The sequence below is a fragment of the Bidens hawaiensis genome, unplaced genomic scaffold (genome assembly GCF_021521415.1).
Source record: "Bidens hawaiensis isolate Kalapana, Puna unplaced genomic scaffold, B.hawaiensis_p1.1 tig00002414_1, whole genome shotgun sequence".
Lineage (NCBI taxonomy): Eukaryota > Viridiplantae > Streptophyta > Magnoliopsida > Asterales > Asteraceae > Bidens > Bidens hawaiensis.
This window is the reverse complement of record NW_027491131.1, coordinates 2,547,271-2,560,663: the sequence shown is the minus strand read 5'-3', so window position 1 is coordinate 2,560,663 and position 13,393 is coordinate 2,547,271. Positions and strand designations below refer to the sequence as shown.

The 13,393-nt window shown below is 34.6% G+C and overlaps 1 protein-coding gene across 1 annotated transcript; it reads right to left on the bottom strand.

Moving 5' to 3' along the window:
- Nucleotides 1-2,680: 2,680 nt before the first annotated feature.
- LOC143619158 (transcription factor MYBS3-like) lies at nucleotides 2,681-7,420 on the bottom strand. Its single transcript, XM_077091161.1, has 3 exons — nucleotides 7,195-7,420; nucleotides 5,914-6,122; nucleotides 2,681-3,295 (listed from the first exon to the last, which is right to left on the bottom strand). The coding sequence occupies exons 1-3, from the start codon at nucleotides 7,418-7,420 to the stop codon at nucleotides 2,870-2,872; spliced, it is 861 nt and encodes a 286-aa protein (XP_076947276.1). The 3' UTR covers nucleotides 2,681-2,869.
- Nucleotides 7,421-13,393: the final 5,973 nt, after the last annotated feature.

Sequence of the window (13,393 nt, the reverse complement as noted above, 5' to 3'; positions counted from 1 at the left end):
TTTTAGGCGAGATTCCGACCAAAATCAGCAGTTTCTGATGATACTCCGACCAAAATTAGCGGTTTCCTGCGAGATTCCAACAAGAACCAACGGTTTCCAACGAGATTCTAGTCAATTTCCGGCCAAAATATGTTTCTGTATGTATAAAACTGAAAATTACATATAAAAATGTGTGCGTGTATGTATAAAACTAAAAATTATACATTAAAATCCGATCCGATTAATCCCCATTAATCTTGATTAATCCTGATTAATCGCTAGTCCTCACCCCACCATCCGACTAACGACTAGCGATTTTTACAACACATAAGATGGCAATCATTTGCATCGAAATAGAAGAGAAACGGCTAACAAACTGCCCTTTTTCCTCTTAACACCTATCTTTTAGTTTGTTAAAAATGTAGAAATAGAGGGGAAAAAAGTGTAGGCCCGTATTCAAATGGACTATGATTCTATGAAATTGAGTTGTCACATTGACAAACTAAACCAAGAAAAATAAATAAAATAAAACATAATTGACCGGACCTTAATAGTCTTTTTTTTGTTGTTTTGGGCCGTGTGGATGCAAGATAGTGGGTAGAGTCATCGCTTGGGCTGACGTTTAAGTTTTATGGGCCTTGGTTTTTATTTTCATGGGTCAAGCTCTCTCTTATGAGACATTTATAAAGAGGGGAGAATGTATATAGCACCCATGATAGGTTCATGTGTGTGCTCTTGTTAAGCCCAAGAGAGCCGAGTAGGGGCGTAGGGAATCGCGAGTTCATGACTAAAGGTGCACACTGTAACCGGTTAACCGGTAAATCTATAACCGGGTAGTATCCGAAAATAACTATCGATTTATAACTGGTCTTTCATTTTGGCCCCAGAACTGGTTAATAACCGTTTACAAAACCGGTTAACCAAAACCAGTTTAGGATTTTTAATTATTTTTTTTAAATTGATTTTTCCCAGGTATTTGCAGGTTCGGTTATACCCGAAACCGGTTATGTCGGTTAGGGTTTTTGTGCTTGAAAACCGGGTAGTACCCGACCCGATTAACCGGTCAAACTGGTTACTTGACCATTGACCTCTAACTGTATTTAAATTAACCGATTTTCGAATAACCGGTTTGTGCATGTCTAATCGCGACAAGGTAGTGGGTCATGCGGCTGTCGAGGTTGGCAGCAGGGGCTAACACTAAGCAACGAGCAAAAGACTTGAAAATTTTCACAATCTCTTATCAAATTATTTAAAACTCAATTCCTGTTGAATTCAATCCTTTTCTACAAGATAGGATCTTGGGTATTGATTAGGTTTGTTAGCACTGAAGAACTCGAGTAGGCATTGAAGATTAGAGTTAATACTGAAGAGGGTGTATACTAAAGAAAATGAACTTGATACGGTGTTAAGGAGGGGATGAACCACATGCTTAAGTATATTCGGACTAACGAATCAATGAGTTAAGATATCTTATCATGTTTTTGTATGTCATACTCGACCTCATGTAATCTTTAACCAATGTTGCAAAAATCCCGACTAGGCGTCTATTAATCCCCGATTAATCGCCAATCCCCACTCCACTGATTAATTTTGGGCTAGTCGGCTAATTAATCAGTCAATGGTCAAATCCGGCCGAAATTGCAATTAATTGGACTTAGTCGGTGTTTTCTGGCGAGGCTGCGGGCAAAATGTATATGTGTATTAGGGGTGTTATTCGGGTTTCGGGTTGTTTGGGTTTGAGCTCAAAGCAAATTGACCCAAAAACCGACCCAAATAAGGTTGGGTTGTTCGGTTTCCGGATAAACAGCTCGGGTAAATTCGGGTCAGGTTTCGGATTTTAAAAGTTAAAAAAATTATTCACCTTTAACAAGATCATAAATAAATAAAACCATAATTCAAGCGAGTTAAAAGAAGATGCTTAACTCGGATTTTTCGCAAGTATGTTTTGACGAATATTCAAACCGATAAACATTTCAGCATAATAATTGTGTGTATTCTAAAATTGGTTTTCGCTATCTAAACCATACACCATATGGAATGAAACATATACCAGCATCCATACAATCTTTCACTTTCCGTTTTAACATAATAAACCTTACAAGCATATCACCCACACACATGTTTGTATTAAAAAAATTCTGCCGTAATTATTCCCATATTAATCTAACATCTAATAAATTAGACTACCAAAACAATACATACATGGGTTTAAAACTCGCATTAGCTTTGAGTTATTAGGGTTGTTCGGGTCTACGTGAATAAGGATATTTCAACCCAAATACTGACCCAATTGTTTGATCTCGGTTCGGTTTATGAGTTTATTTGGGCCAGTAAATTCGGGTCAGGTTATTCGGGTCTCGGTTCGCTTCTTATCGGGTTCATTATTCAGGTATGGTTAAAAAACACACCCTAATGTGTATATATATAAAACTGAAAATTACATATAAAAATGTTCATGTATATATATATAACTGAAAATTATACATTATAGCCCAATCTGATTAATTCTGATTAATCCCGATTAATCGTTAATCCTCACCCTATCGTCTGACTAGCGAGTAAGGATTTCTACAACACTGCTCTTAACAAATTGATATACGTTGTCCCGCTAAATTGTATGGTACAAGTTTGCAGGTAAGACAAAATGTAGCTCATTTATGACAAATCTTGGAAACTTTATGAACACCTACACATTATATAAATTTATGTTTTCAACCTTGCCAAAACAAGATATAATTAAACCATACAAATCTTTCAATAAACATCCCCTAATATAATCTCCTAATCAGCTACTACCATCCCATACCTAACTAATCCAAACTTAATTTATATAAATATATATATACAAGCACTCATCATGTTATTAATCACAACACTCCAAGCAATACCATCATGCAACACTAATGATGCTATCTCCATTGCTACTATTAAAGCTACCCGAGATTTCTTGAAATGTGGCAACCGAGTGTCTTGTGGTTGACGATGGTGATGATTGTTGGTCGGAAGATGTGGATGGTGTGGTGGTCGAGAGGTTTAGTGTTAAGGGCAATGGTGGCTCGAGGGGGTCCTCAGTGGTGGTGGTTAAGTTGAGTTTGGCCATTTTGGTAGATGGCGGTATAGGAATTGGTGGCATGAGGTTTCCTGAGGGTTTGGTTATCTTTTTTGTGGGTGCAAATCCGAGTGTGAGGGTTTCTAATGAGTTGTGACAACCGGTGAGTTGTGGTCTAGTCGGGAAAGATGGCATGGGATGCTTTCCCGGCTCGTGTTTTAGATTTGTTGGTGGCTTTTGGTCATTGTCCATTGATGAATTCATGTGCTGCAAGTGTGAGAGAGATGTAAAGAGTACTATCAATTAGGTGAAGTTAACTTGGTGATTAATGATAAGTAAAGTGAATGCAATAACTTAACCAATTGATTAATCAATGATTTTTAAGTATGTGGATCATTGTGTGGTGATTTAACATGAACAAAATATTAATTGAATTAGGTTTCGGTTTAACAATATAACCCGTCAATCTAAAACTATGTCAAAAACTATAATCATAATTGTAAAACACACAAAAAATTGTTTGAGAATTATGGGCAAAACTAAGAAATTGGTATGGGTTAAGAAAGATTCTGAATCAGGGTTTGACTTTTAAGTAATATGAAATGTCGTATTTTTTTATAAAAAACAGGTTTGAGCTTTTGAGAAATACAAGAAAAATTAAGAAATAATAGTAAGAGATAAGAAATTAACCTATTGGGTTTAATAAGGACATTTATTATTCATGGATTTGGCTTAAATTAAAAAATATATATATTGATATATATTATTATATATAATTTTACTTCGATTTTCGAATCGAATCGAATAAAAATCATAAATTCGTACTCGATAATTATCTTCGAATACGAACGAACCGAATTCGATTATTTTAAAATCGAATACGAAACGAATCAAATTTTGAAGGTTTCAAATTCGAATCAAATTCTAAGCACCCCTAATCTTACATTCTTAGCCTCTTAGGTTAAAGTTTTAAACTCTAATAATATATGTCATGCGAATATGCGATGCACTTAAATTACACTTTAAAAAGTAGACAAATTACATAAAGCAATTGCACTTGAAAAAAAAAACGAAATTCGTTTTTCTTCTAAAATTTTTAATAAAATAGCTAAGTTTAAGTTTTAACGCATAAGTACATAACACCCCGACAAAATTTACAAAATAAACAGGTTAACCCACAAACAAGTCAGGTGGAGCAAAGGATCGACCCATGTTAAGGTTAGCACCTTAGTTCTAATAAATATTTATTATTAATTAAATATTGCACAAGCTTTTCATAAGGATTTATTATTTTTAATAAGTCAAATTGTTTTTTCGACAAGATTCAAGATTTATGTGGAGCCGTTTCATTCACATAAGTAGCTGGGGGATGTGATAATCTTGGACTCTTGGTGGCCTGGAAGAATCCATCCATCCATCCATGTCAACTTTTATTATGCTATAATATTAGCCAATCATTTTCATATATATATATACTTTTTTTAAAAAGTATGAAATCAGAAGAGAATCGATATGATAACATGAATGAAAAATTGAAAACCACAAAACCAATAAAAAGAAAAGTATATATAATTTAAGAACGAGACTCTTGTTACTAATGGTGTAATGCATTTTTTAAAAATATAAAAAGAAGGAAAATAAATATTAGAGCTTTGTTTTATAAAATGAGGCGATTTTCGACACATGACGCGCATGTCAGCAAATGTGTGATTTTCATTTTAAGGGTGTAGTAGTGTTGTAGCCTAGTGTGTGTGTGTGTTACACACATAACATATAAAAAATATTATTTCCAACCAGGCGACGAATAGATGTCGTCAGTCGTCACCAACCCCCTCCCCTCCCCCACAAATCGCCCGAATATCGCTTTGGGGGGGAGGGGTGTTCAAGCCAAAATTCACCCACTTTGTCGCCCACTACACTTGCTCTTATAGGTTGTAAGTTATAAGGTGTTTGAGAAAGTCGGATTTTGTGAGTGTATTAGTCATAAGTTACAACTTTGTGGCTTATGACTTAAATAAGTCATCAGGAGGCAAAATAAGGAATCCCAAACACCCCCTTAATTGTTGGTCACCTCAAATAGAAAAAAAAGATTTGAAAGTCAAAAAACCTCAAATATAATTACTTTTTACGCATTTTTTAACCGACTAACGAATCATCTAAATGGGTTACTGACTAAATTTATCGCATCAGGATGTACTCGCTTTTCGATCTGGGAAAACCCACACCTAAGGCCAGCACCCATGAACGCTCACCCGAAAACACGATGGTGCGGTAAGATAAACTTGTTCAGTTTAAGGATACAACTGTGTATTAATATTTAACTCATATAGTTGGATTTTACATATTTGATTATTATATAAATTATCCGTGTATCCTCTTTATATTTGTACATCCTAGCAAATTTATATTCTTATTCGTGTATCTTTAAATATAGATTATACTAAAATGTACAAACATGTCTCAATTCTTTTAAAGCATTATTCTTCTATAAATGTTTTTGTATGCGTCTACCTTTTTATAGGTATCTAACTAACTTTTTTTAATGGTTTACATTTATAGATTACAAGTTGTAGTTGATAAGAATTTGTTCTTATATTATATAGTTATTATAAAAATAAAATAAAAAATTTATTGGATTTAAACGTCAACTCATAAATATTTTAAAATAATTTATAATTTATATATTTATACAAACACTACGAAAAAGACAGAAACAGAGTAAACAGCATAATGTAAGATCAAATCCGCCACAAAACTTTTATATCATTTGATAGGTTAGATCATATAATATATTCAATAAATTGGAAAATAAAGTAATAGAAAAATGGAATATATGTAATAATATTATGTTTAAAAAAAATGGAATATAATGTGCAAAACGGTACCGTATCAGTAGTAATGTCGAAGAGGCTAGATCGCCGGCGTCGCCTGTTGTGATTTGTTCGGCGGAGAAAGTATTTCTGAGCATGACTGGCCACCTGAGTCGGCGTTCGTGTTTTCACAAAGTTTCTAGATATTCCTCTCCAATCGCCTTTTCCTACCTTCTGTAATCCGACTAAAAATAGACGGTGTTCCTCCTCCGTCCACGGCACTCCTACATTACATGATAAGACATGATTATATGCGGTGACACAAGCAATATAAAATAATTAATAGTGTCATTTTTTTTCCAAACACGAACGAAACTTATTTAGAAACATGATAAAGTTGAAGATTGGCGGTGTGTTTATTGACTAGAATTTAGATATCATTTATCGAGTATCAACTGAAGTTGAAGGGCTGGTAAAATTAAGCAGTGCGTATATTTTGTGTTATTTTATTTTATTTAAAAAAAATATAAAAATGTCTATACACAAATTTAAACAGGTCTTAAACGTGTCGACCTAACTAAGACACGAAACCTGTTAAACAATTTTTAAATAGGTCGTTTCATGCCGTGTTAAAATGTACACGTCATAAACTGCAAGCAAATCGCTAAATCACTGAATCACAAAAGGCTAATTGAATTCATCAAACGAAATTGACATTAAACGATTACACGATTCACTAGCAATTCATCGATCGGACAATCATCAAATGCATATCACTAAATTACTGAATCACAAAAACCTAATCAAACACAGAACAAAAATTGACGCTAACGATTACACAATTCACTAGCAAATTGATTAATCAAGCATTCAACTCAGAGAACAAAATCAACGCTAACGATTACACGATTCACTAGCAAATTCACCAATTGGACAATAACTAAATCACAAGCTGACGTACGATTGACGTTATCCAAAACATATCACAAATCGAACTCACAGAACAAAATTGACGAGCAAATTCTATCAATCAGACAATAATTCAAGCTGATGTATGAATGACGTCATCTAAAACATATATCAATATCACTAGATCGAACTCACAGAACGATTCACTAGCAAACTAAATCACAAGCTGACGTATGAATGACGTCACAAAGCTAATTGAACTCACAGAACAAAATTGACGAGCAAATTCTATCAATCAGACGAATCACAAGCTGACGTATGAATGACGTCATCCAAATCACTGAATCGAACTCACAGAACAAAAATTGACGCTAACGATTACACGATTCATTAGCGAATTGATTAATCGAACAATAACTAAACGAAATTAATAATAATAATAACTACCTCTCTTCCGTTCTCGAGTACGAGTTGACGCATGCACGACGTCATCGGAAGCATATCCGGCAGCATCGGCGTTAGATTCCTGACTCCGTTCGTCAAACTGCGTTAAGTTATTCATACTCACACTCTTCCTGAATCCTCCGGTAACGGTTTCCTTCAACCGGACTCCGAATAACATGATGCCGTTACCGGAAGTAGCATCAGATGCATTTGAATGTACGGTTGACATGCTTATTGTTATTGTTTGTTTTTCTCTCTAGTGTTTTAGAGAGAGAGAGTGAATAATAATAATAATAATAATAATAATAATAATAATAATAATAATAATAATAATAAGTCGATGGAAGGAAATGTGGATTTGATAGGGGAGTTGGTGTTAAATATGGTGAGGATATATTATTATTATTATTATTATTAGGTTATGTGTGACAAGTGGTGGTGTGTAATTAGACCATGAGGTAGTTTTGAGGGTTTTGCTTAGATGTTACGCAGGACCAGTGGTTTACACCAATGTTTTGATAATCAGGTCGAACAGCGAACCAAATGGATAATCAATTCACCGGTTAGACCGGTTAAACAACTTTTCTTTTAAAAACGAAAATTAAGGCTGAAAAATAGAATTTTCAAAAACAAATTGTTTTTTTTTTCAAAATAAACCGATTTAGCCGGTCTGTTTCCCGGTCGGATCGATGAACCAGTTCGAACCGGCTAATTTTATCGAAGCCGAACGATTTACATGGAACCGGACCGGTCGGTAGACCGAATCCCGGTTCAATCCGGTCTCAACAACATTGGTTTACATGTACTAAGGTGGTGTTTGTTTTTTGTCTGAAGATCTTCCTGGCCTCTTATGTCTGTGTCGCGCAAACCACGTGCAGACCTTTAGGCTTGCAGACTGTTTGTTTTTCTGAAGACATTTCATTAAAAAACGTCTTCGCGCCCTTTTATCCTAGAAGACATGGATCTTCCTCTTTTCAAGTCTTCTGTTTTATCTTAGCAGTCTGCAGACGTTAAAAAACAAACAGTCTTCTTCTTGCAGATTGCAGAGGTTTCTCTTCTGCTACAGATGACTGCAGATGTGGTCCGCATACTGCAGATATTTTTACCTCTAAAAAAACAAATATCACCTAAGTATTGTAATTAGTCTTTTAGCTCAATGACATGGGTGAAGGTTAAGACTTGGGATTCCTTAGGTTTGATGTTTGAAACATGACTCAAGGGGTTTTTCATAATAGTGGGTTTCTTCATTAATGGTGTTGTTGAACGAATCAGGCCTGAAACGTCAAAATCAGTATGAATGGTTAACATCTCGTCTTAAGAATGTTCACTCTGGTATCTGGAGTAGATCTAAACACTATTTAAAAAAACATGTACTAAGTACTAACCCTATGGGCTAGGCTAATCAGGACCTTACAAATGGTCTACCTTTTCTCATCTTTGTGTTTTCCACTTCTTATAAAATTATGGTTTGTGATTTGGTTAGTTAAAGCGTCGTATGTGAAGGGGGTTGTATGAGTCGAGCTCGTTTCGAGCTCTATTTCTAAAGCTCAAACTTAGTTCATGAGTAGTTTTTCAAGCTCGAGTTCGACTCGTTTACTACTTCTTAATTAACTTTCATATATTTATAATTATTTTTATAAAGCTTCTTTCAATATATATAATTTTATATGTAGCATAATATATATTATTTAGTTATTTTTCTCATGGCATTATGTAGATTAATTAATATACATTAAAGATATATAACTATATATTAAAATTTTATATTTAACGGCAGGTTTATTTAGGCTTACAAGTCGGCTCGAGCTCGATAAATAAAGCTCGGGCTCGGGCTCGTTTAAGTTGTGCTTGTTCAAGCTTTTTCACGAACTAATCTCGAGTACCCCACAAGCACATAGGCACCACGTTGTTGTCGTGTAGGCAATAAGTTTTAACTAACCAACTCAAAAAGTAATTGTAATAGAGGAGGTTAGTTAACCAAGATTTAAAACAAAAAAAATTGATTTGTTGAAATGAGGTAGACCCAAAAAAAGCCCTCTTGGGCGTTAGACTGTTGGCGAGAGAAGGGTGGAGTACACTGGCGCCGTGGGGTTGCTATGGTGAATTGGGTTGAAGTGTGTTGAGGTGCCAGCGGTAGCGCTCCTACCTCCTTCATAACACTTTGTCAAATGTCCTTGCATAGTTGCATTTTAACTTATCTTTCGTTGTTTTTAGAATTTTTTTTTTTCAAGCCTTTATATTTTTTTGTATAATCAGAAACGTTTATTTAAAGTTGATTACTTGTGAATAATCTTGACATGATATAACACATGTTCCGTCATACAAGATAACCCTAATTCATATATGACAAATATTATTATAATTAAGTTATAACTCGTTCAGTATGAAAGCCTTAATTATCAAAACTAGTAGATATCACTATAAATACGATACTACAAATGTCATTGTGATGTTCAAGTAATTTCTTCCGAATCATTTTTCAAATCTAAATATGTTTTAATATTTTTCTGGTAGGAGAGTTTTACATGAGTCATGAACAGGAAAGATATCGTAATACATGACAAGATCCGACCATAATATCATATTGTTTTAACGCTTATTGGTTACGAATGATGTGAGAACTTTACTCGTAAGCAAGCTTGAACTAGTGGCACTTCATTATGGTGAACTCGTGTAAAGTTTTCACTCTGATGAAAAAAATGGAAACAAAACTGTAAGGTTCTCATGTTTATATTTAACAATATTGATTGATATGAGAAGTAATGCGTCAAAGGTGTAATTTCATTTTATTATTAACTTGAATACATAATCGCTTAGTCGTATGTTTTTTTAGAACGATAAATTTCTTGTATTTAGGTTACCGCACTCTTTAAATTTGGAGATCTCGATGTCCCGCTTTGGCCAGACTATGTTGTCTTAACCAGGCTCACGCTGGCTTCAGAGTTTGGCTTTGACGTTCCCAGGGAAACCATACCGTCGGTTGCCACTCGATAGTCATTGTGCCGTCACAAGAGCAAAACTATCTGGTGTAACACACGGTGGAACGAAAACCCGGGTACGCTCGGAATTGAACTGACAACTTTGTACAAGGCCTAGCTCAAACCTTTCGTTGTCAATATTCACCCAAAGTGACATAAGTGGGAATCGAATTAGGGTCTTTACCAGAGAACCCAAATTTTCCTACCACTAGGCCACAAGTGGGGAATGATGTTTAGGTAAATAATTACGTTAAATAAATTATATGTGTGTGTGTTTATAAATATATAAATGAAATAAGTATTCCTTCTTCCATAAATTGCAAATATAAACTTTATAAAGTCATGATCTTGCAAGATATTTATTAATGGAATCACGGCATAAAGAAAGGACATGAAAAAAAGGTATATGAGGCTATGAACAACTCCACACCGTCAACTTGGAATATTCCATTATATTGTGCTATTTGGACAAAATGCGGATTCTTTATTGATAACCTATCCTTTATTTATATTTTTATATTTAATCTTTATTTGTTAATATTATCTAATTACTATATAAGATAATTTGCCCATAACTCATTTAAATTACATTTTAGGTACAAATTAGCTTTCTGATTATATGACTTAAAAGGAGGTTTTCCTACCGTGGTGGATTTACTCATTTATAGTGTTTCTGGGTGAATTAGATCAGGAGCGTCAAGAATAGTATGAATGATTTACATCTCGTTTTAAGAAGACTCACTCGGTATTGGAGAATGTTTTATAAAAGAGTAAACTTGGCAAGTTATTTAAAAAGCTATTTTTTATGAGTCATGAATAGAGGAAATTTCTAGTTAGATTAGGTTTGATTATTTTTTTTTCTTTTATTAATTTTATTTAAAGGGAACATATGAGTTCATATAAAAATTAATTGTTAAAAGTTGGGGTATAAACAAATAAAGACGCTCATAAGTTACTCAAAATAGCTTGTTTAAATATTAAATTAAGTAGAGTTTAAACAAGCTCGAAGCTAAGTTGAAAGTTTTATTTAAGGGAGCGTTACAAAAATAATCATGTTTGACTAATTATTTTCAAAAATAGACACTAAAATTTAGCTCTCAACCCCAATAGACATTCAAATTGGCCAATCAAGATTCGCTGCATACGCCAAGGTGGCTAAAAACATGGAAGACGGCTAAGCCTTAACTAGAGGTGCAAACGAGCCGAGCTGCTCGCGAGCTATTCGAGACCGGCTCGTTAAAAAGCTCGATGGAGCCGAGCTTAATCGAGCCCGAGCCCGAGCTCAAGCCTAAAAGTAAGCTCGTTTAATAAACGAGCCCGAGCCTGAGCTTCACTTATCGAGCTCGAGCCGGCTCGCAAGCCTAAACGAGCTTGCCATTTATATAATTTTTTAAAATATATATTTAATAATTATTAATTAATATATATAATGTTATGAAAAAATAATTAAAAATAACTAAATAATATATATTATTTTATATATAAATTTATAATAAAAAAATAATATATAAAAATTATTATAATTATATAAAAAAATAATTGATATAGAGTAAACGAGTCGAGCCCGAGCCGAGCTCGAGCTTGAAAATCTACTCACGAGCCGAGCTCGAGCTTTGAAAATAGAGCTCGAAACGAGCTGAGCTCGAGCTCGAGCCCTGTACAAGTTAAACGAGCCGAGCTCGAGCCTAGTCAAGCTTGAGCTCGGCTCGGCTCGTTTGCACCCCTAGCCTTAACCGTCACTTTTTAAGCACTGAAAATCATGAAAAGTGACCTTGGACCAATCAGAAACTGTCACGTGTCCAAAACCGGCTAAATTTAGCCGACAAGTCTTAGCCGCATTCTCTTTGTTTAGCTGCCTTCTTTTTTAGCGGCTAAAGAAGAAGATGCCAGCTAAGCCGTCGTCCGTTTTTTAGCCTACAACGAGGAGACTAAGACTTGTAGGCTAAATTTAGCCGACTTTAAACATGTGACACTTTCTGATCGGTCATAAGTCACTTTTCATGATTTTCAGAGTCCAAAGAGTAACAGCTAAGGTTTAGCCGCTTTTTATTTTTCATATTTTTAATCGTCTTAGGGTACGTGACGAATCCTAATCGGCTCAATATGAATGTCAATTGAGGATGGAGGCTAAATTTCAGGTTCTATTTTAAAAAATAGAAATAAATTAGTCAAGCTTGTGATTATTTTTGTAATTTTCCCGTTGTTTAATATAGAGGTTGAGTCAAAGCTTGTTTGAGGTACCTAGCATCTCATTCACTTATAAAGTCATAATAGTCATTGGATGGTTAGGGGTGGTCAATCCTTTCCAAGCATTATTGATGTTTCAATTGATTCAAAGTGGTCATGGATGTTTGGTATCGAATCTACGTTGAGACTTGAGACTACTCGCTTTAGAAATACAAATAAATTCTACAGAAAGAAAATATGAGTGAAAACACCCATGTGTTGATAGAAAAAATATAACTAATGTTTTTATTGTGGGAGAGAAAAAAAAAATAAATCATTAATTTTTATAAGTTTTTCATGGATAAAAGTTTACGATTTTATATTTAAAACCATACAAATTATAACTAAAATAGATATGAAAACTAGCATTTATACTTTCATAACATCGTATGAAACTACCCACAATATCTAAGTGAGTTTTCTTGAGACAGGACGTCCGTACTAATTTTGACGCTAGAGGCATGCTCACCTAAGGCGATGTGTAGTTGAGGGCTATAAAATGGGGCGATTTACGACACGTGGCTCCACGTCAGCAAATGCGCGATTTTTATTTTAGGGGTGTAGTGGTGTTAGTGGTGTTGTAGCCCAAATTCACCCCCCCCCCCCCCGCCTCGGGGCAGTGTTACAACCTAAAATCGCCCCAAAAGTGGGGGATTTGTCGCCCACTACAGGTAGTCTAATAACATCATCAAAGAAAAAACCCATCACTATGGAAAAACCTCATTTAATCAGGTTTCAAACCCAAAACTATAAGAATCTCAAACCTTAATGAACGAACATAAGGAAAAAAAAAACACTTGTACTAGATTATTCTTTTATTATATCATTTAGTGGGTGGGTGTAATTAGTAAAGATAAGATGCGCATTAATCCACCCATGAAACAAACCCTATTCGTACACCTCTGAACTTTTTTTTATCATGCAAATCTTTCTTTCTAATTAGTCAATGATTTATGGTTTAGTGAGTGGGTTCTTATAAACCTTGTGTCATTAACATC